The sequence below is a fragment of the Schistocerca americana genome, chromosome 1, assembly GCF_021461395.2.
Source record: "Schistocerca americana isolate TAMUIC-IGC-003095 chromosome 1, iqSchAmer2.1, whole genome shotgun sequence".
NCBI classification, from domain to species: domain Eukaryota; kingdom Metazoa; phylum Arthropoda; class Insecta; order Orthoptera; family Acrididae; genus Schistocerca; species Schistocerca americana.
Window position 1 is genome coordinate 676,708,374 of NC_060119.1, and position 24,679 is coordinate 676,733,052.

The 24,679-nt window shown below is 40.8% G+C and overlaps 2 protein-coding genes across 3 annotated transcripts in view; one reads left to right on the forward strand and one right to left on the reverse strand.

Annotated features, from left to right (window-relative positions):
- LOC124608789 (iron-sulfur cluster assembly 2 homolog, mitochondrial) overlaps positions 1-21,834 on the forward strand; it is a 35,648-nt gene extending 13,814 nt beyond the window's left edge. The window contains exon 3 of the mRNA XM_047140015.1: positions 21,479-21,834. Coding sequence (XP_046995971.1) covers positions 21,479-21,656 — 178 coding nt within the window. The 3' untranslated portion in view covers positions 21,657-21,834. The remainder of the gene's footprint in view (positions 1-21,478) is intronic.
- Positions 21,698-24,679, reverse strand: part of LOC124608747 (protein phosphatase 1 regulatory subunit 21) — a 201,304-nt gene continuing 198,322 nt past the window's right edge. For both annotated transcript variants that reach the window (XM_047140013.1, XM_047140012.1), the window contains one exon: positions 21,698-22,254. In XM_047140013.1, coding sequence (XP_046995969.1) covers positions 22,228-22,254 — 27 coding nt within the window. In that variant the 3' untranslated portion in view covers positions 21,698-22,227. The remainder of the gene's footprint in view (positions 22,255-24,679) is intronic.

Consider the following 24,679-nt stretch of genomic DNA (forward strand, 5'->3'; position numbering starts at 1 on the left):
GTGAACTTCATCTGTAGTGTCCATTCATCTGTAGTGTCCAAAGGGGACCAAAGGAAAACAGAGATGCTACTGAGGCCTTCATCTTGGCTTTTGAGGGTGATACATTGCCTGAGAAGGTCAAGGTGGTGGTCTACCAGTGTGACGTGAAACTCTATATTACTCCTCCTATGCGATGGTTCAGGTATATGAAGGTTGGACTTGTCTTCCCATAGCACTGCTCCCCCTGTGTGTAGGGATTGTGGACATCCGCTGCACGCAAATGTTCTTTGTGCCCCCCCCCCATCTGTGCAAACTATAGTGAGCTCCACTCTCCCTGCTCCCCAGACTGCTCCGTTTTTAAGTCTGAGAAGAAAATTCAGGAGTATAAGATCCTAGACAAGCTCACATATCAAGAAGCCAGAAAAAGTATGAGCATCTTAATCATCTTAATCCCAGACAGATGTCACAATCGTACGCTACATTTGTAATGTCATGGCCTTCTCTGCCAATGATGCCTCCTTCTGTTGCACCTCTTACAGTAGGCCACCAGAGCTACTCGCTGATATCTGTGGCCACATTCTCCGACATGAGGACCCCCCCTCACTGCCAATGCAGAGCCCTCCTGGCGCTGGTTCACTCGCTCATAGACCGCCGTAATTTGGCTACTTTGAGGTGCCATCTTACCACGCCAACTTAGCAGATATTTTGCGTGCGAAGATGGGTTCTATTCATCCATGTACGCTTTCCTTAGGCTTCCATGCTATAGAAAATTTCCCTTAGTAGGATTTCATATAACAATGCAAGTTAGTTTCGTGTTGGTTGGTATTCTTGATATTCACAACAGTTGGTTTACTTTCAGAGGAAGTGATTGTTGATGTCAGTCAGCTGATATTTATCTTGTAAACTTGCAGTGAGTTAGTGCAGTTCCCTACTGTTCGCACCCAGACTTATAAACGACTAAAAGAATACGTGACTCATCTTTAGAAAGAGTTCTGAATGAAATTTTAGATGAAGATTCTGACTCGGGGAGTGAAAGTGAATATGAGGATGGTGTTATGGAGTATGATTCAGATCGGGAAAGTGATGTGGATGTTAGAGAAGATGAAGATAGCGCAGCTTCAGGCAGTGACCATCAGGATGTTATTTTGGCCAAGTCTGAAAGAAGGTATGTAACCACACAGCCTAGAATTCCTCGGAGGTCTGTTGCTAATATAGTAAGAGAGCAGGCAGGAGTAACTCCAGCTGGTGTTTGCCATTCACCTGGAGAAGCCTTGAAGTTACTTCTTACGCCTGACATCATGGATGTTATAGTAAAACATTCAAATGAAGAGGCAGTTAGGAGAAATGTTACTTCGACTAATGAGAGAGAGTTGTATGCCTTTATAGGAATCCTGATACTTATGGAGGCAAATAAGGACAATTCTGTCAGTGTACACGATCTTTGGTCAGACCTAATGAGTCGGCCAGTTTAACGGGGTATTATGGCAAGAGAACGTTTCAAGGAACTTATTGCAATCATAAGGTTTGATGACAAAAGTACCCACCAGCTAAGAAGGGAAGCAGACAAGTTCACAGCAATCCGTGATGTTTTCAACAAAGTAAATGATAGGTTTCCACTACTGTATAAACCAAGGGTCCACTTCACCATTGATGAGGTGCTCAGCTTGTTTAGAGGGCGCTGCCCCTTTAAAATATTTATGAAGGATAAACTGGGCAAGTATGGCATCCTTATACGCAAGATGTCCAATGCAGTTGACAGATACGTCTTGAATATGGAACCCTGGCAGGTAATGTTCAGAATTTGTCGAAAGAAGAACGCGGTTCAGCAGCTGTCGTCAAACATCTGGTAGCACTTGCGAAAAATACTGGACGAAATATTACTACAGACCGATACTACACATCGGTGGATTTGGCGGAAGAGTTATACCAAGACTACAAAGTTCCTACAGTAGGAACTCTCCAGTCAGACAGGAAGCATATTCCAGACATAATGAAGAACACGTCAAATCAAGAGCTATATTCATCAATGTTCTTGTTCACAGACCCATCAACAGGTAGGCCTCCAGTAACTTTGGTGTCCTACATAGCAAAAACGAAACCAAGTAAAAACTTACTGATGTTGTCAACAATGCACCAAGATAAAGACACTGTTGGAGGAGAGAAGAATAAAACCGAGATAAATGCATATTATAATTCCACTAAAGGTGGAATTGATACCTACACCTGCAAGAGGGGAACAATGAGCTGGCCTCTATCTGTATTTTACTCTCTCATCGACATTTTTGCTATCAATGCAACCACCATATTCTTCCAGCAACATCCAAGATGGAATGAAAAGAAACACAACAAATGGAAACTTTATCTTCTGCAAGCTGGGATGGAACTAGTGAAATTGCAGGTAGAAGAAAGAAGAGCCAATGCAAGAGGGTTATCTAACCAAATTGTTCAATCAATGGAGAGTATTCTACAAAAGAAAATCTAAGAAGTGACAACAGAAGCACGTCAGCCTCCTGCAGGGAAAGGTTGGTGCCATATTTGTGTAAGAGAAACTAAAACAAAGAAGCAGAGGTACAACAGTCTAAGTAAACCAAAACAGTATTGTGGACAGTGCCATAAACATGTGTGTAACACACATTCAGAAAAAAATTGTAAAGTGTGTCTCTTGCCTTGAAGTTGAGGACTCAGAGTAGACTATTGTACATGAACACATCTGTATTTTGTATTGTAATATGTCAATTTTTTATTCACTCAATCCAATATTTATAACAATTAACAACATTTATAAACCGATGCCTTAGTTAAAATACATAAACCATTTGGAAAGTTGTAATTTTTCGTAGTTACACTTAGGCTTTCTAGGATTTGGCTTTTGCTACTTGATGGATGAAGGGACTGATGACCTTGCATTTTAGTCCCTTTCAATCCAAACCAACCAACCAGTCAGGCATAAAATTTTGGACTGGGTAACCTGCAAATGACTGAAGCAGTTTTTCAGCTTGATACTGATGAACATTTTTAGTCATATGGAGAAACCCATAGTAAAATATTTTTTGTCACATAAGTTCCCACTGTCTACCAGCAGAGCAGAAAGTTGATGGAGGTAGTTGCAATCACATTAGTGTTTTATAACAGCACAACATACCAAGGAGTTGCAAAGTTGTTGGCATTAGTCGCTGACTTCATGGTGTTCATGATTGTGGTTGGTCAGCAATCAGAAATCCCTTTCTCAGCTCTCCATTGTCACCTGATTTAACTACAAGTATTTTTTTATTTTATTTCAATAATATTGGAAAGTCCTGGGTGGAAAACATTTCACATTTTGGAAAGAGTAGTGGTAACCACTCACCTTATAATTGAGGAGAGATTGGTCAGTAAATACACATAGGACTTAAATGATGCTCAGCTTTCACACAATATCCTCCTTTGGAACTAACAAAGACACACCTACACATCCATGGCTACATTGTCTTTTTGCTGTTTTCTGTCTTGAGTGAGGGGTTGTGTTGGTTCAAGTGGTGCAATGAGGTTGAGAGGGGAAGGGAGGCTGATAAGTGGAAGAGGGACAGCAAAGGAACAGAATAGGGACTGCAGCACCAGTGAGCAAGCCTGTGTACTGGTAGGAGAAATCACATGATGAAGTGGACGATTGATGGTACTGTTACCGACGACTGTGCCGCTAAAGCGGAGTTATTGATCGCCGTTTTCCGAAATTCCTTCACCAGGGAAGACGAATGGAATATTCCAGAATTTGAAACACGAACAGCTGCTAGCATGAGTTTCTTAGAAGTAGATACTTTAGGGGTTGCGAAGCAACTCTAATCGCTTGATACGGGCAAGTCTTCAGGTCCAGATTGTATACTGATTAGGTTCCTTTCAGATTACGCTGATACAATAGCTCCCTACTTAGCAATCATATACAACCGCTCGCTCACCGATAGATCTGTACCTACAGATTGGAAAATTGCGCAGTTCGCACCAGTGTTTAAGAAGAGTAGTAGGAGTAATCCATCGAACTACAGACCTATATCATTGAAGTCGGTTTGCAGTAGGGTTTTGAAGCATATACTGTATTCAAACATTATGAGTCACCTTGAACGGAACGATCTATTGATACGTAATCAGCATGGTTTCAGAAAACATCGTTCTTGTGCAACGCACTTAGTTCTTTATTCTCACGAAGTAATGGCCGCTATCGGCAGGGGATCTCAGGTTGATTCCGTATTTCTAGATTTCCGGAAAGCTTTTGACACCGTTCCTCACAAGTGACTTCTAATCAAGCTGCGAGCCTATGGGGTATCATCTCAGTTGTGCGACTGGATTCGTGATTTCCTGTCAGGAAGGTCGCAGTTCGTAGTAATAGACGGCAAATCATCGAGTAAAACTGAAGTGATATCAGGTGTTCCCCAGGGAAGTGTCCTGGGACCTCTGCTGTTCCTGATCTATATAAATGACCTGGGTGACAATCTGAGCAGTTCTCTTAGGTTGTTCGCAGATGATGCTGTAATTTACCGTCTAGTAAGGTCATCCGAAGACCAGTATCAGTTGCAAAGCAATTTAGAAAAGATTGCTGTATGGTGTGGCAGGTGGCAGGTGGCAGTTGACACTAAATAACGAAAAGTGTGAGGTGATCCACATGAGTTCCAAAAGAAATCCGTTGGAATTCAATTACTCGATAAATAGTACAATTCTCATGGCTGTCAGTTCAACTAAGTACCTGGGTGTTAAAATTACGAACAACTTCAGTTGGAAAGACCACATAGATAATATTGAGGGGAAGGCGAGCCAAAGGTTGCATTTCATTGGCAGGACACTTAGAAGGTGCAACAAGTCCACTAAAGAGACAGCTTACACTACACTCGTTCGTCCTCTGTTAGAATATTGCTGCACGGAGTGGGATCCTTACCAGGTGGGATTGACGGAGGACATCGAAAGGGTGCAAAAAAGGGTAGCTCGTTTTGTATTATCACGTAATAAGGGGGGGAAAGTGTGGCAGATATGATACGCGAGTTGGGATGGAAGTCATTAAAGCAAAGACGTTTTTTGTCGCTGCGAGATCTATTTATGAAATTTCAGTCACCAACTTTCTTTTCTGAATGCAAAAATATTTTGTTGATCCCAGCCGACCTAGATAGGAATGATCATCAGAATAAAATTAGAGAAATCAGAGCTCGAACAGAAAGGTTTAGGTGTTCATTTTTCCCGCGCGCTGTTCGGAAGTGGAATGGTAGAGAGATAGTATGATTGTGGTTCGATGAACCCTCTGCCAAGCACTTAAATGTGAAATGCAGCGTAGTCACGTAGATGTAGATGATTTGTGGGGGACAGAGAGAGAAAACAGTGGAAAAGGGTGATTACAGAGAAAAGAATGTAGATGAAGACTAATGGAGTTAAGTGAGAGACATGGCTAATGGAGACTGAGGCCAGATAGGTTATGAGACAAAAGGATGTGTTAGGACGATAATTCCCAGCTATGTAATTAGGAGAAGCTGGTGTTGGAAGAGAGGACCCAGGCAGCATGGATTGTGCAGTGGCTACTGGAGTCAAGCCTGTTTTGACACAGCTTGGCAGTGGCCATTCATTTGGTGGACAGCTGGTTGGTGGTTTTATCTGTACAAAGGACTCAGCAGAAATTACAACAGAGTTGGCATACCTTAACACCTTCGGGCTGAGATGCCGTGGTCCATACATGACCTGCCGTGAAAGCCTTCATTCTAAGAGTTGGTATATCATGATTTTTATCACAGGTGGCCCAATCTGTGATCAGACTGATGGGTGTATAGAAATGGTCTTGCACCCGGGTCTTTCACAGGCATATCCAGCAAGAGGTTGAACCAAACTTTTCATAGATTGGGTGGGCAGCAGAATATTACTTTCAGAACAGTGAGAAGACTGTTCCTCGTTTCAGAACATGACAACGAAATGCATTTGAAGCCCTGATGAAGTGTGTGGATAAGGTGCTCCAGTCCAGGCTGACATTAGGTGGTCGTGGGGGAAGGGAATGGTGCCTCTCTTTGCACCTGGTTTGCGGTATTGGTCAGAAAATCAGATTTATTTGTGGTTTTCAATGTCTGCCTGTGTGCTGTTAGCTAGTATTACAGAATCTCACTGTAGCTGCTTGCATTTGTGATTTTAAGAAGTTTTGTTGCTCAATTTCATGTGTACAAGACAAAACAAGCTCTTTTATTTATTGGTGAGTAGATTTTTCATTTATCCAGTCACATTAAATTATCAAAAATTGATTATTTTCACTGTTTACGTTACAGATGAGTTGATGTGTTAAATATTTGCCTTTAACCACATAGGCCAGAAAATGTTTAGGAAAGGTTTGAAATTGTTTTAAGTTTGTTGGAAGTCATTAAGTGCTCTCATTATGAAACACTAGATGAATATTGTTGAAACTGAAATCTTATTTTCACTTCTAAAATCTCCATGCCTAAGATTTTTTGGTAGGCACAGACTCATTTTCTTGGAAATCTCTTGGTCATAACCCCCTTTTGTTCTTTTGTTTATTCATTGTATTCATTACACTTTGCTTTGTATTGTTGTTGTGGTCTTCAGTCCAGAAACTGGTTTGATGCAGCTCTCCATGCTGCTCTATCCTGTGCAAACTTCTTCATCTCCCAGTACCTACTGCAACCTACATCCTTCTGAATCTATTTAGTGTATTCATCTCTTGGTCTCCCCCTACGACTTTTACCCTCCACGCTGCCCTCCAATACTAAATTAGTGATCCCTTGATGCCTCAGAATATGCCCTACCAACCAATCCCTTCATCTAGTCAAGTTGTGCCACAGATTTCTCTTCTCTCCAATTCTATTCAATACCTCCTCATAAGTTATGTGATCTACCCATCTAATCTTCAGCATTCTTCTGTAGCACCACATTTAAAAAGCTTCTATTCTCTTCTTGTCTAAACTATTTATCGTCCACCTTTCGCTTCCATACATGGTTACACTCCATACAAATAGTTTCAGAAATGACTTCCTGACACTTAAATCAATACTTGATGTTAACAAATTTCTCTTCTTCAGAAACGCTTTCCTTGCCATTGCCAGTCTACATTTTATATCCTCTCTACTTCAACCATCATCAGTTATTTTACTCCCCAAATAGCAAAACTCATTTACTGCTTTAAGTGTCTCATTTCCTAATCTAATTCCCTCAGCATCACCCGACTTAATTAGACTACATTCCATTATCCTCGTTTTGCTTTTGTTGATGTTCATCTTATACCGTCCTTTCAAGACACTGTCCATTCCGTTCAGCTGCTCTTCCAGGTCCTTTGCTGTCTCTGACAGAATTACAGTGTAATCAGCGAACCTCAAAGTTTTTATTTCTTCTTCATGGATTTTAATTCCTACTCCGAATTTTTCTTTTGTTTCCTTTACTGCTTGCTCAATATACAGATTGAATAACATCGGGGATAGGCAACAACCCTGTCTCACTCCCTTCCCAACCACTGCTTCCCTTTCATGCCCCTCGACTCTTATAACTGCCATCTGGTTTCTGTACAAATTGTAAATAGCCCTTTGCTCCCTGTATTTTACCCCTGCCACCTTCAGAATTTGAAAGAGAGTATTCCAGTCAACATTGTCAAAAGCTTTCTCTAAGTCTACAAATGCTAGAAACGTAGGTTTGCCTTTCCTTAATCTTTCTTCTAAGATAAGTCGTAGGGTCAGTATTGCCTCACGTGTTCCAACATTTCTACGGAATCCAAACTGATCTTCTCCAAAGTCGGCTTCTACCAGTTTTTTGATTCGTCTGTAGCGAATCTGATAGTTCACTAAATTTCACATCTGTCAACACCTGCTTTCTTTGGGATTGGAATTATTATATTCTTATTGAAGTTGGAGGGTATTTCGCCTGTCTCATACGTCTTGCTCACGAGATGGTAGAGTTTTGTTAGGCCTGGCTCTCCCAAGGCTGTCAGTAGTTCGTGGAATGTTGTCTACTCCCGGGGCCTTGTTTCAACTTAGGTCTTTCAGTGCTCTGTCAAACTCTTCACGCAGTATCATGTCTCCCATTTCATCTTCATCTACATTCTCTTCCATTTCTATAATATTGTCCTCAAGAACATCGCCCTTGTATAGACCCTCTATATACTCCTTCCATCTTTCTGCTTTCCCTTCTCTGCTTAGAACTGGGTTTCCATCTGAGCTCTTCATATTCATACAAGTGGTTCTCTTTTCTCCAAAGGACTCTTTAATTTTCCTGTAGGCATTATCTATCTTACCCCCTAGCGATATGCGCCTCCTCCTGATAACAACGTCCTCCTGAGTAGTCCCCGCCCGTAGATCGGAATGGGGGACTATTTTACCTCCGGAATATTTTACCCAAGAGGACGCCATCATCATTTAACCATACAGTAAGGCTGCATGCCCTCCGGAAAAATTATGGCTGTAGTTTCTCCTTGCTTTCACCCGTTCGCAGTACCAACACAGCAAGGCCGTTTTGGTTGGTGTTACGAGGCCAGATCAGTCAATCATCCAGATGCTTCGTATTAAGATATAATAAAAGTTGTTCCCTTGTATTTGTGTGTCTGAATTTGAAATCAGTAGACCTTGATAGGTTAAAAGGACCCAATTTAATCACAAAATTTCGGCACAGAAGTTTATCACGTCTTTTGTGCTATATGCAATTCGAGTTGCCTCATGTACAATTTTTCTACACAATGTGGGGCGAAGAAATTGCAAGAAGCATCATGAAATTCAATGGCTCTAATTTCCAGCATGGAAATTTCAAATTTGAGCTTTGTTGGACACCTAAAGACTTTGAGATGTGGTGAATGTTCAGAGAGCAAAACCCGATGATTTTACGACATCTGTTGGAAAGCTTTGGTAAAAGACAATGCTTGTTTGATGTGTTGCATTTAGACTGCAGCTAAGTTCTAACAGCTCAGATTTTTTTATGGTGTATGCTGCAGCTCATGAAATTGGAGAAATTGTACGTGATTCATAAACAGACTCGCTCTCTCTCCAAGAGGGTCCACAAGTACAAATGAATGCAAGTGATTCTGCGTCGCAGCATATCATGAAAGCATATCGGCATCAGAAGCCTTCCGACAAACTTCGGTGCCCTAGTCACATCCATGGCCATTGTGCCTGGAGATTAGCAAACGGTTCTGAAATTACAAGAGTGGCTCATCTCCAAAGAAAAACGATTGAATGACATGGTGAAGGCATCCCAAATTCCTGGCAACAGCTTCTTGTCAAGGCTGGAAGAAAGAGCATACATGTGCGAAGAAGAAGAAGAAGAACACGAATCAGGCAAATTGAAGGAGAAAATTTACTTGCTGGATCTGTGGGAAGGAAGGCTGTCTGTCAGAAGCTGCTATTCTAAGAACTAGAAAAATAGTGAGTAAAACAGAGATAATGTGAATGCATTCGGTATTACCGACTGAAGGTCATACAAAAAAGTTCTGCATGGTAAAGTGATTGTGAGTAAGCTGAATATTAATGTAAGCAATGTCTGGATTACTGACAGCGGAGCATCACAGCCCAGCACTTTTCAGCGGGAATGGTTCAGTGAAATTCCCAGGTGTCAAAACACTGAAATTTCACTTTGTGATAATGCTGGATGTGAAGTGAAGGGAATTGAATGAATTGAAATAAAGAAATTATAAACAGGCATTGGGAAGACAGATGAATTAATGATATACTACATGCCCCAAAAATATGGAAGGATACATTTTCTGTCAGTGTTTGTGCGATGAAAGGTATTGAGATGAGATTTGTAGGTAAGTTTGTAAACATTGCTCATAACGTGTGTTGTTGATTAAGGAATAAAAAAAGAAAATGAGATTTGCAGAATATTTTTTGTGTCAGACGCCTAGTGTGATGTGAATTTATCAACCACGAATGACCTCTAAATGTGGCAAAATAGTGGGTTATATAAAAGTCAAATTGATTGTGAATTTCATCAAAACAGATTTTATTGAAGGAATAAATGTGTCTGATGTAGTGTCATTCTTTTGTAAAGTTCATCAATATGAAAAGTCTCACTATTTGCCTTTTAACAAGAAATGGAAGCAAGAAATTCGGAAATGGGCAATTTTATAAATAGCAGTGCATGCAGACTAAAGCAGGTTGAATAACTCAGTGGTGCACAGTATTTTGTAACATTCATGAGTTACACATCTTATTGTTGTCAAAGTCTATTTCTTGAGAAATAAAACTGACAATTTTGAGTGTTTCAAGGAAATTGAGATGATGATGTCAAAAAGGCTATCCACAACATTGAAGACCCAGAGGATCAATCGAGGGATGGAGTACTTGAACAAGAAGATGAAGAGCTATCTCATGGAGCATGGGATAACACTCGAGACAATGGCACCATATACTCATCAACAATACGGGATGTCAGTGTGCGAAAACAGGGCCATTGTTGAGTCTGCGAGGTTCATGCTTATTGGGATGAGCATTCCAAAAATTTTGTGGACGGAGGCAGTTCATACTACTGTTTATATACTGAATCAGATTTCAATCAGAAAGGGAAGAAGTGCAACACCATATGAATTACAGCCAGGCAGAAAACCCCAAATTTCACACATGAGGACTTTCAGAGCAGAAATATTTGCTCATGTTTCTACTGTGGAAAATCCAGGATGGAATGCAACAATAGGATAGTTGCTACTCACCATACAGCGGAGATGCTGAGATGCAGATAGGCACGACAAAAAGACTGTCAGAAAGTGAGCTTTTAGCCAACAAGGCCTTCATCAAAAATAGACAACACACACACACAACCACAGTCTCTGGCAGCTGACAGTCTGGCTTCAGTTGCCAGGGACCGTGGTTATGTGTGTGTTGTCTATTTTCGATTAAGGCCTTGTTGGCCAAAAGCTCACTTTCTGACAGTCTTTTTGTTGTGTCTATCTGCAACTCAACACCTCCGCTGTATGGTGAGTAGCAACTATCCTTTTCATAATATTGTTCATGTTCCTAAATTGTTTCACAAGAATTTGGATCTGAAGACCAAGAAAATGATCACTGTTGGGTATGGGAGACTGTTGCAATTACAAAATCATTGAATCTCAATAATCCTGACCATTCATAACCCTATTTCAAAGCAGGATTTTTTCATTTTGTTCCCTATTTTGGACTCCAGCACCAAAGAATCTGAAGGCAAAGATGGAGAACAAGATGTCATGCCACCAGCTGAGGATGAAAGAAAGGTACAAGGAGAGGAGGATCAAGATCCCAAACCACCACTCGACATTGGCAGCAGTCTTGAAGATTAAGAAACCAAAAGTGGCCTCAGTGTAAAGCTCAGCTTGTCTCCCAAGCCTTTAGTCAACACTTTGGACTGGACTACAGTGAAACCGTCTCACAAGTAATGAGATATGACACAGTACACAGTTTGTTCACAATTTCGGTTGAAGGTGCTGCTCAGTATGGTGCTGGATGAGAATTAATATTTATACAAGCTTAAAAAGTGAATGTATGGTTTAAAGCAGGCTTCTGGTTGTTTGAATCGAACACTTTGTAAATTCTTGAAGAAGTTCAATTTCAGAGATGTGGCCCAGATAAAAGTATTGTCCCTGGGTAAGTTGGAAATGATGTGGTCTTCTTGGCTTTATTTGTAGACAGTGAGCTGTTGATTGGAAAAAGCAAAGAATCCCTCAAGGCTAGTGTAGAACAAACAGTGAAAATGTCTATAATAACTGTTTCTGAAGGGAAAGTGTTTTAGGGAATGGAAATTGAGCACAATAGAAAAGGAAAACAGGTTGTTTGTTTGGCAAACAATCTGTGCTTCACGAATCCTGAAATGCTTAGACTTTGAAAATTCAAATCCTGCATCCATTCCAGTGGATACAAATGTGAAATTGCACTCAGCAGATGAAAACGTGCCAGTATAGTAATTTTTAGTCGGGGAAGCAGTTGGTTCACTATTATTTCTTGCAATTGTTAGTTGATCAGATCTGGCTTTTTTTAGTGAATGCAGAGAGTAAAATCTTGAACAATTATGGTGAGAGTCATTGTCAAGCTGTCGTACACATATTGAAGTATGTGCAAGGCACAAAAGACTTTGGTATATTCTTCAGAAAGAGCAAAGATGATATGGTTCTGTTCGGATATAGAGACTCAGATTATGCGGGAGATGTAGAAACAAGGCAGCTGACTTCCAGTTTTGATTATCAAATGGACCGATAATGTGGTCTTCATACCATCAAAGAATGGTGAGCTTAAGCAGAATATGTGGCAACCAGCATGACTGTAAAACTGTGTGGCTGAAAAATCTGCTAAGTGATTTTGGAAATCAGTGTGATCAAGCATCAAAACTCTATATGGATAATCAAGAGTGCAGTAAGACTCAACAAAAATCTTGAATTTCATAAAAGATTGAAGTACGCTGATACCCATTATTTCATAAGAGAAAAGTCTATTCCAAGCAAAAAACAGTATGCGGACATTTTCACCAAACCATTAAGCAGAGATAGGTTTATGATGATGTACTCAAGCTTGAACATTTTCAGAAAGATGCTCTAACAGTGGGAGTGTTGAAATGAAATGTTATTTTCACTTTTAAAATCTCCCCGCCTAAGATAATGATGGCACCACTTCGCATTTCTTTTGATGTTTCTTGGGCGTTGCCCTTTCTGTTTACTCATTGTGTGTCCACAAGTCAATACTTTCTTTGTACTAAGGCCTGAAAAATGTTGTTCCCTTGTATTCCTGTGTCTGAATTTGGATTCCACAAACCGTAATAATTACATGGCTAGTTTGCACTCCAATTTAAGCAACATTAGTTTTTTACACATCTAAATGTTTGACTTCATATCTCCTGAACTATGTGTTGTATAATGACGTAATTTTGCAGGTACATTCAGTGGTATATGTGGATACTGTCTGCCAACTGTGTTACAAATAAAGTTAGTAAAACATTATGCCAGATGCTGCCATTTTACTGCATGAGCAGCAAAATTTAGTAGCAATAGACTTTTCCTTTCTTCATTTTGTGGGGGGTGTCAGTGAGAAAAAGTTTGAAATTAAGTGTAAAGTTAATTGGAAGTCACTAAGTGCTCTCATTCTCAAATACTGGATGAATAAATTCCAGGCATTTGCGCACTGTCAGTTATGTTGCCTCGAGACAAACGATTTCAAACTGCAATACTTGCCTTATTGTGTTAAACTTTTAATATAAAATTATAGCTTTTAATGTGTAGATTATGACAGCATTTAAAATTTTTAAATTCAGCCAGTAACTATACGAAATATTGAAAATTGATTTTTTTTCTTTTATGTGGAAACCATGATAGGGGCAACCTGCAAAAGGATCTGGGTGCTGTGTATCAGGTTCCAGGATAGTGGATTAGTAATATAGGTATGGTGGACATAGAGGAATTATGGGTAAAGTTTAAGCCAGTTGTACATCACACACTAGAAAAAGTATGCATCGAATAAAGGCCTTGCCAGACAGGACGTGGCCTGGCCGTGCGGTGGACAGCTGAGAGGTTCAACAGCAAGTGAGGTCTCACAAGCTGGCCGCTGCAGCTGCAACTGCTGTTGCTCAGCCAGCCATCACTTTGTGAAGGTGGCTGAAACCGTATTAGAATTTTGCACATGTAATGAGACTGTTGTGGCAATAGTTTGGCAGGTTGACACACATGCAGTATTTCTGCACAAGTGATCCAGTCTGTTTGCTTAGTGTGATTTTATTTTACATATTTGTTATAAGTCACAAATTTTGTGCAGAAATGAGTAGCTTAAATGAGGGCCAGCTGCTTCTATTATTACCACCACTAAATGGTAGCTATGACAAACAGAGGATGGGTTTGTAACATCAACAGGGAGGGAGAAAGCTGAGGGGAATATCATAACTTGTGTATTTAACTAGTCTCCTGATGTTTTACATATATCAAGAGAATATTTTGAGGAGAAGCTATTATTATATAGCACAGTTCCCATTTGAATATGAACTTCTATTTGCCTACCGTATTTACTCGAATCTAAGCCGCACCTGAAATTTGAGACTCGAAATTCAAGGGGAGAGAAAAGTTTTAGGCCGCATCTCCAAATTGAAACAAAGTTGGTCCATTGTAATATGCGACACAATTTAGGTCGAATGAATGACGATACAGCTATAGTAGTTTGGTTCAAGTCGTAAGCTTAGCAGTTAAGCTTTACCGCGTCAGGCGCTCCTTCCGTGTTTATACGGGTACCCTTCCTTTTTCACGTGCTTCGTCTGGTTTGAATTGATTGCTTAATTTTCTTTGATCTGATAAGTGCCGTTCTCTTTGTTATAGGTGTTTACGTCACTCTAAGCTGAAAATGCATTACTGTACAGTGTCGTGCATTGTTTGTCGCATTCTGATTATGAGTGTTTACAGTCTGTCGCCACTCGCGGCATGGCTTGCTTTTGTGCACGCAGCCGCCGCTTACAATTAAAAAAAAAAAAAAGAGAGAGGAATCGTCTCATTAGCGAAACAATGGCAAGAGATTGCTATTTGTTGTTACTTGGGCTACACTGCTGCTTTCTTTGATAATGATCAACAAGAACCAAATAATAGACTGCTTATGATAGAAGGTGTTCTGAACGTTAGTTTAGCAAAAAATTTTCTCAGTTTGAAAATCTTTGCAGACGCCTCTTTAGTACATTACGTTCTGCACAGAAATTAGTCATCTTAGATTTAAAAATCTAGTCAATTGCAGTGCTTCATTTCTGACTGTATCACTATTAGGCATAAGAATAATACAAATATAAACATGACATGATACGTATATTCTTCCGCGTTTGCTGTTGTCTCACTCTAGTTTCATAGTTTATTATGCAGATAGGCAAACACGAAAGAATACATGGCAAAACATTTATATTCGTATTATTCTTATGGTGAAGAGAATACTGCATGTGATTCACAATTCATAAAAGTTGCTATTAGCAACCATCTCTTCTCACAGGTAAGAAAAAATTCAGAACGTAGAGTTGGCCATATTGACAAACATCCCAAACAGTCTTGCCAGTCAGATTTTCATAGTACATTGAAATGCTGCTACATTCGAAGATGAACAATACGGAATTTGTATTTAATTCGTTGGATAATGTATGCGCAGAGGTTTTAGCGCCAGTATTTATCTTTGTGCCTGCAAAGCATGCCTGTGTAGCGCTACATATATTCGACGGCAGAAGTTAGTTGTGGCGGCACCTACCAACATTTTTCAGAACTTCTGATTACTTTGCACTCGATTGTAAGCCGCAGGCTATTTTTTGGATTACAAAAACTGGAAAAAAAGTGCGGCTTAGATTCGAGTAAATACGGTATGTAGCCCTCTAGTTTTCACCATTCATCCTGTGAAATTTATGTAAATAAGTCTTGCCAATTTTATTTTCTATATTAGCAGATGTTATCTTTCCACATACTTGGAAAATAGACGGATCCAAGTATGGACAGTCATACTTTATTTCAGGTAGAACATATGCGATTTTCAAGACTGTGAAGTAATTGTGCACTGAAATGTGGAATGTTCTGCACACCTACACTGGACCAGCTGAAGCTGTCATAGCCACAGAGACATGCACTCTAACATTTTATAACACAATTAACTTTGGAGCAAGCAGTGTTGCATTTTCAGTAAGGGTCAGCTTCGTAGACTGCTAGCAGTATCGTATTTGAAACTTGAACCCATTTAGAGGAAAGAGATCAAAGTCGCAACGCTGTGAATGGCACCCCTTTCCCGACATGTCACACCAACAAATTATGGCTTAAATCTTTTGTTTTTGAGAGGATATTCATTTCACATTCACTCCATCTTTAGATGTTTACTTTTTTTTCTTTAGTACTTTATCCATCCTTGGCAACCAGTTGTGCAAAATAAATTTCATTTCTTGACCAGTTTCATGCAGGCAATGCCCTTCTTCAAAAGATTAGATTCATCATATTATTAGCAAGTGTCAAAACTGAACAGCTGTTTAGCTTCAGTTCTTGCATGATGTCCGCATTTGTTGTTTCGTTTCCTTGTACAATATTTGTAGAAGCACTATTATTCATATGATGACAGCAATAATCTGCATACACCTGTTTATTTTTGACTTGTTACTAATGTGATTAATTCTAAGCCTCTGGAGAAGAGCACTTGGGAGCCTGAAAAAGGTCAAGAGATAAAATTCCTATTGTGTGTCTGGTTTCTGATCTTTTCAACAAATTTATTTAAGTGTCATTGTTTCTTTAGTTATGACATACTACAATAACTGTATTAAAAACTTCCATTGCAAAATTCTACAATGCTGTTAGTAAAGAAATAATGTTTACTGCATGCAAATAAATGTAAGTATCTGAAGATGGGGTGCTAACCATCTTCAGATGCCATCATGGAAAAATAAACACTTATGAAAGCAACTGGTTGCAGCTAATTCATTATAAATCACCTTCTGTTTCAAAAGTTGCTTGTTCTAATATGTCCAGAATGATCAAGGATTATTTACTAATGTTAATATGAGAGAGAATAGAAAAATAAAATATGGCAATCCCAGTTGACATTTATACCGCGATTAAAATGACTTTGTGATTGACAGATTGCAGTGAGGAGGGAGGGGGGCAGTGTTGGTGTGCAGCCAGCCATGCCTCACAAGGCACTGAGCACATACCCACAAAACAGATAACACAGCAAGCACTTGGCTCTCGAGGAAGAACTAAAATTAGATGGTCGTTGGCCTGTATCACTCGACTTATTGAAAAATCAATCATAAAGTAACTATGCCATTTTTGACCACAGCAGATCATTAGGAATCATTTTCAAATACTTGTCCAAAATGACTTTTGAAGATTGATGGAATAGGCATGGGTTGTTTCTGTAACACAAAATTAAGCCATCGTTTCTTTGTTCATTTTAAAAAGTTTAGTGTCATTCACTTGAACTTAACATATATCTGTTGTGTTATATAGAAGCCAAAGTGGAAAAATTCCAACAACAGAATACCGAATACATAGATGGAGTACCTCCCTCCCCCAAGAAATTTCTTCCACAGCCTGCCAGTTGCCCACTCGTGTTATGGAGTAACAAGGATAGTGTCTTTGCTCTGGGTTCAGACATGGAGAAAGTAATTGATATTTTTCCAAAAATATGGGCACAAGCTTTCTGAATAAATGGAACCCACACTAGTCTTAACAAAAAACACATGTTTGTTTAGTCTGATAAATGGCAGAGGTATAATACCATTGACAGACTCGTTCCAAAAAATGTCTACTATTTGTAGAGAATAGCAACATATTTTAAATGTAGATATACCCAACAGCAATAATATAATACTTTTATTGCAGCTGGATTTGTGAACGTGCCTTTTCATAGAATTGGAATTCTAGTGCACACAGATTGCCTTAGGTATATACATATATATGGAAAGAAAAATTACAAGGACCATATTAGGTCCACTAATAGCATAAATCTGGAAACCAGTCAGAAATAATGATAAAAAGACTTAGGGCAGAGAAAATACAACAGAAACAGCTGATTTTATTTGGAGGTCTGTCAGAATTGTTTAAAATGTCATATTTGGAGTAAGAAGATCGCCATCTGGACTAGAGGCAAAGAATTTTTTGGAAATACATAAGAACTTACTAGTAAAACGGTTTCAATGTAAAGAGCCGAAGATAACACAAAAAGTGAACCAAGAAGAGGGTGGGAAAAGACATTTAAAGGTTGTAGAGTGTCTTTTCATGAGAATAGATAGTGATATTTTCTAGGGTCCTTAGAAGGCCCAGATGGAAAATCAGTGGAAGTTTCTCAAATGAGCCTACTCCCTCCAGCACATGTTTAATACACAGCCTTATAATTTGACAAACTGCCTATTGGCTTCTGAATCGGGTTCTTCGGCCGACGTTCATCTAATGATTTTTCTGACGTTTCGCCAGCACGAGTAGCTGGCATTGTCAAAGCTTCACCCTCCATTGCCGGTGGTGAAATGGAGCCGAGCTCGCGGGCGCAGACTATATGTACCTGGTGCGCCAATGTCCGAGGGCTTCTCCGCGGTCATTTCCGGTGCGGTTCTCCTCTTGCTACCTGCGACGGTCGTTCGCTGCAGTACGGGAAGCCAGGATCCATTGACCTTAAGGCTTTCCTCTTTCTTGTTCAAACTGTTCACGTGTTTTTGTATTTCTACAGCTTCTCTGAACAAGCGCGTGTGATAATGATGCTTCTCTACAGCCAGAACTTCCGTGTCGGCGAATTTTATTACGTGGTCGGTCTCATTCAGTGCGTGCTCTGCCACGGCCGATTTCTCCACCTGCCCCAACCTGCAATGTCGCTTATGCTCTTTGATCCTGGTGTTGATGGATCGTCCAGTCATTCCGACATAAACTTTTCCGCATGTGCATGGTATACGGTATATTCCCAACATTGCAAGTGGGTCTCTTTTCTCCTTCGCCGATCTAAGACACTCTTTGATCTTCCTTGTTGGTTTGAAAATCGTGTTTACGCCATGTTTGCGCAATATACGGCCGATTCTGTCCGTCACTCTGGGAATGTATGGCAGAAAGGCCATACCTGACATCTCTTTTTCTGGTTCCTTACTTCGCCGAGTGTTTTTGCTCTGTTACACTTCTAATATAATTTGTGGAGTACCCATTGCTCCTCAGGACAGTTTCCAGGTGTTGCATTTCTCGTTTGAGGTGTTGCAGCTCACATATTCGTCCTGCTCTCGTTACGAGCGTCCTAATCATGCCTCTTTTCTGGCTCGGGTGGTGGTTTGACAGTTTGTGCAGGTATCGGTCCGTGTGTGTCGGTTTTCGATACACGCTGTGTCCCAGTGTTTCGCCGTCCCTTGTGACCAGCACATCTACAAATGGCAGTTTCTTGTCCTTTTCTACTTCCATGGTAAATGTTATGTTGGTATGGCGGCTGTTCAAGTGTCTTAGGAAGTCACCAAGCTGTTCTTCACCGTGGCTCCACACCACGAAAGTATCATCAACGTATCTGTACCACACCTTAGGTTTGCACGTCGCCGAGTCCAGTGCGTGTGCTTCGAATTGTTCCATGAAGAAGTTGGCCACCACTGGACTGAGAGGACTACCCATGGCGACGCCTTCCAGCTGTTCGTAGGAATCGCCATTCCACGTGAAATAGCTCGTGGTGAGACATGCAGAGAAACCTGTGCAACACAGAAGCCCTACCACCTCCGCTGTATGGATTACCCAAGATCCACAAGAACAACGTTCCACTGAGACCGATCGTTAACGCTCCTGGATCACCGACACACAAACTGGCAAAACACTTGGCCCCTCTGCTCCAGCCACACGTGGTGAAGACCGACACATACATTAGGGACTCAGGACATTTCATTGAGAAGCTGAAGAAACTGAAACTTGCACCAAACGACATCTTGGTCAGCTTTGATGCTGTTTCGTTATTTACGAAAGTGCCACTCTGGAGCACATCGGTTCCAATTTCCCGCAGGACATCAGAAAGCTCTTTCATGCATGTCTCACCACGAGGTATTTCACGTGGAATGGTGATTTCTACGAACAGCTGGAAGGCGTCGCCATGGGTAGTCCTCTTAGTCCAGTGGTGGCCAACTTCTTCATGGAACAATTCGAAGCACAGGCACTGGACTCGGCGACTTGCAAACCTAAGGTGTGGTACAGGTACGTTGATGATACTTTCGTGGTGTGGAGCCATGGTGAAGAACAGCTCGGTGACTTCCTAAGACACTTGAACAGCCTCCATGCCAACATAACATTTACCATGGAAGTAGAAAAGGACAAGAAACTGCCATTTCTAGATGTGCTGGTCACAAGGGACGGCGAAACCCTGGGACACAGCGTGTATCGAAAACCGACACACACGGACCGATATCTGCACAAACTGTCAAACCACCACCCGAGCCAGAAAAGAGGCATGATTAGGACACTCGTAACGAGAGCAGGACGAATATGTGAGCCGCAACACCTCAAACGAGAAATGCAACACCTGGAAACTGTCCTGAGGAGCAATGGGTACTCCACAAATTATATTAGAAGTGTAACAGAGCCAAACACTCGGCGAAGTAAGGAACCATAAAAAGAAATGTCGGGTACGCCCTTTCTGCCATACATTCCCAGAGTGACGGACAGAATCGGCCGTATATTGCGCAAACATGGCGTAAACACGATTTTCAAACCGACAAGGAAGATCAAAGAGTGTCTTAGATTGGCGAAGGAGAAAAGAGACCCACTTGCAATGTCGGGAATATACCGTATACCATGCACATGCGGAAAAGTTTATGTCGGAATGATTGGACGATCCATCAACACCAGGATCAAAGAGCATAAGTGACATTGCAGGTTGAGGCAGGTGGAGAAATCGGCCGTGGCAGAGCACGCACTGAATGAGACCGACCACGTAATAAAATTCGCCGACACGGAAGTTCTGGCTGTAGAGAAGCATCATTATCACACGCGCTTGTTCAGAGAAGCTGTAGAAATACAAAAACACGCGAACAGTTTGAACAAGAAAGAGGAAAGCCTTAAGGTCAACGGATCCTGGCTTCCCGTACTGCAGCGAACGACTGTCGCAGGTAGCAACAGGAGAACCGCACTGGAAATGACCTCGGAGAAGCCCTCGGACGTTGGCGCGCCAAGTACATATAGTCTACGCCCGCGAGCTCGGCTCCAGTTCGCCACCGGCAATGGAGGGTGAAGCTTTGACAATGCCAGCCACTCGTGCTGGCGAAACGTCAGAAAAATCATTAGATGAACGTCGGCCAAAGAACCCGAGACAGAAGCCAATAGGCAGTTTGTCAACAAGTGGCCACGAAAGCCTTAACAATCTTATAATTTAAATCTGATACGAGTATAATGCATACTGGGGTAGTGACATGGCCAGTTTTCTTCAGTGTTAAAATCACACTATGGATGAGCAGGTGTAACACTGATTGATATATAAAGTACTATGTGGTATACTGACAGGGGGGAAAGCACCAGCATAATTAAGGAAGCCTCCAAATGCAACTTGCACAGTTCTTGCAAGGCATAATAAGTGAAAGAGAAAGCATTACATTGAATTCATCAACACAATGTAATATAAAATGAGGGCACTTGTAGGAAAACAAGTTCAGAAACCCCTAAATAAAATTTGTCACAGATGCTCAACTTATATTACTGTTCTTTATCTTTGCCTTTAAACTTGTGAAAGCTATTCATGTCATTCCACATGTAGCACTGATTTTCATCTTTTTTTTTTTTTTTTTTTAATTTAAATTAATTGTATTCTTGGGCCTTGTCAGTGAATGACTCCCATTCTTTGCATGATTTAAAAGATGGAATGAGCTGTTCCAAATGCACAAGACAGATTTTAATTCAGTATGCTCAGTGATTATAGCTTTTCATACAGTTTTAAGGAAGAGGACAAGGTGAAAGATAAATGAAAAACTTGGAACATATGTTGCTTTTTGAGAAACAGGAATCTGTGCTGTATTAGAGCAAAGAATTTAATGCGCAAAACTCAGCATTTTTAATATATTTGTGCATATGACTTTATTCCCTCAACTTCTCTAAATCACATAGTGCTTCTTTTTAATGCCTTATTTGCAGCGTAATTGAAAAGGATGGTGTGAAAGTTGTAATTGATGAGACATCACTGGAATATATACGTGGGTCAACCATTGAATTCCATGAGGAACTTATAAGATCTGCTTTCCGGATAGTGGATAATCCAAAGGCTGAACAAGGATGTTCTTGTGGAGCATCTTTTTCCATAAAGGTAGACTGATTGATTGTAGGCTGATTGTTTAGTCAATAAAAGCATTGCAGTTAAATTTAAATGCTTTATTATAAATACATTTCCAGCACAATGTTTTACAGTAAATGTACATAAACAGTAGAAAATTGTAAATAAATATACTTTGTACAGCTCACTTGCTTTGGTAATAAAGAGGAAAACATAGCAATTCATGCTGTTCAGATTATTTAACAACAAAAAGATTCATGGTCACATTATCCCTCAACAGCTTTCCCATCAAATATTCATTCTACCATAACTAAATAAAAATTTGAAAATTTATGTTTTCAGTAATCACAAGACCAGAACTTGGCAACATTACATATGTGTGAAGATTAAACCTCCATACTATTGGTTTGTATATTTTCACACTTTGAAACAGTGTAAAATAACAGTACTTTACAACCCTGGAATAACAGGAACAAACTTGTGAATTGTTCTGATCCTAGAACGAATCTGGTGCACAGCACAAAAAATATACCTTAGTCAACTTCACTATCTCACTTGCCAGGTACAGGAAGTGTGTTTCTTGACCCATGTTGTCGGAAGACTTCATCCGTACTTACTTCTGCTTTCCTTTCCGACCCAGCTAAAACAAAAAAAAAGTGGGATTGTGAGATATAATAAGACAATCACCTATTGAGGGGGATTGACTGATACACAGGATAGACAACATGACTGCATATCTTGATCAACTCAGTGCTCTCAAAATCCATTGTCTCACAAGAGAATCAAGGTGGTAAGAATAACACACTGAACATGATGTTTTGACTTCTTACTCACTGTGACCATAGAGTATATTTTTTCTTCCTTTTGTAATTAACCCTTTTGCTGCTGTGGGCATGTATACACATCCTGCTATGCCATTCTTCAGGTGTTGTGGATGTGTGCAAGCACACTGCTTGGTTTTCCTACATTGTTACAGATGCCTCAATGCATTCTGGGTAGACCTCACTGCTGCCGATGAGTTACTTACACATCTCGGTGAATAAATTTTTTTTTTTTTTTTTAGTAGTTATCATACAGCACTCTTGCCTCATTGCATGCTGTAAAAACCAATAATTGAGAACGATAGGAGAGAGCATTCTGCTCTCAATTTTAAATAAAATTTTGATATCTTCCCCTGTAATTTATGAGCTAAAATGAACTATATGCAAAATTTACGCAGCATGTTTATAACTCTGCAAACTGTTCAAAATGTTGTTCAATATTTTACTTAATTTGATGCAGTGTAGTATGTACGGTGGAAAATGAAAAGAAATTTAGTTCTTTATCGAGTGAAGATATCAGACTAAGATGTGCAAAAATCAATTTTTTTCCACTTTTCATAAAATTGGGTAAGTATTTCATATCGGTCAGAATGCTGTCTTGCAGCACAGCCATAACAAAAGCCACCTCAGCACTGATAGCAAAGAGCGTGTCTGTATCAGCGAAAGGATACTCGTATATAGTATATCGCCAAACTCTTAGGCCTTCAACATAATGTACGAAGATGAAGTGTTACATTGTTCAAGACTGACTGGTTGGTTTAAAACAAGGGGGGGGGGGGGGGGGGGAACCAAACTTCTAGGTCATCGGTCCCTCATTCCGATTAAAATAATCCACAAGGGTGGGAGTAAAATAATCGAGACATACAAAACACAGCTGGAAGAAAGGAGAAAACCACAAGAATGACACAAGGGCAACACACTAAAATGGACAAGAGAGAGACAAGAAACATGTAGAAGAGATCTAAACAAGAGCAGATTACCATGGCTGACTGACCATTAGAATAAAAAGGAGAAGCCAGCCACTCTGCAACACATTAAAACCTCCACCTTAAAAGCATTAGGGCGGAGGACACAGAGGAACAAATGACATGCACCAAAACTTAGATCAAATGATAAAACCCACCCTCACGAATAAAACTTAAAACTAAAGCTGCTATTGAGGCATTGTTGCCCAACACCGAAGGTAGGGTGCTGGGAATGTTAAAAATTCATCGCAGAGGGGCTAAGTGGGCAGTCCAGCAAGAGGTGGACAACCGTCATTTGTGAGCAACAGCAACACTGAGGTGGGTCCTCGTAATGGAGGAAGTAACCATGCCTTAGCCACGTATGACCAATACGGAGCTGGCAGAGGACAACTGATTCCCTGTGAGGACCCATGGAAGACTTCCACACATTCGTAGTCTCCTTAATGACATGCAGTTTGTTGTGCATACTGTTATGCCATTCTGTCTCCCAAAGTCGAAAAACCCTGCGGCGTAAGACAGAACGCAGGTCAGTTTTGGAGATGCCCACCTCTAGAAACAGTTTCCGCATAGCGTGTTTGGCAAGCCTGTCGGCAAGTTTGTTGCCTGGGATTCTGACGTGTCCTGGGGTCCACACAAACACCACTAAACTACGGGACCATTCCAAGGCGTCAATGGACTCCTGGATGGTAGCTACCAAAGGATGATGAGGGTAGCGCTGGTCGATAGCTTGTAGGAGCCAGTACACAGGAGAAATGACTTGCATGGGCATGAGCGGATGTGCTCAAGAGCACGAAATATGGCCGCCAGCTCTGCAGTGAAAACACTGCAGCCATCTGGCAAGGAGTGCTTTTTCTATATGTCCTCCATGAACATAGGCAAAGCCAACGTGACCATCGGCCATCGAGCCATTGTAGTAAACCACTTCATGGCCCCAGTACACGTCGAGCATCGAGAGGAAGTGACAGCAGGGAGTCGCGGGGTTAACTGAGTGCTTAGGGCCATGTGAAAGGTCCAGGCGAAGCCTGTATAGGTGGTAAAGGCAAGGACTTCAGTTCAGAGAGAAGGGACTGGACGTGAACTGCAATCATAAGCCCTGACCTGGGCCACCAATGCGGGAGATGAACCGCCACGGTTGGGAAAAGGAGACAGTAATTTGGATGGGCAGGAGAACTACAAACGTGTGCAACGTAACTGGTGAGCAGTAGTGCACGCCTAACCTTCAATGGAGGGACTCTGGCCTCCACGAGGACGCTGGTCACCAGACTGGTTCTAAAAGCTC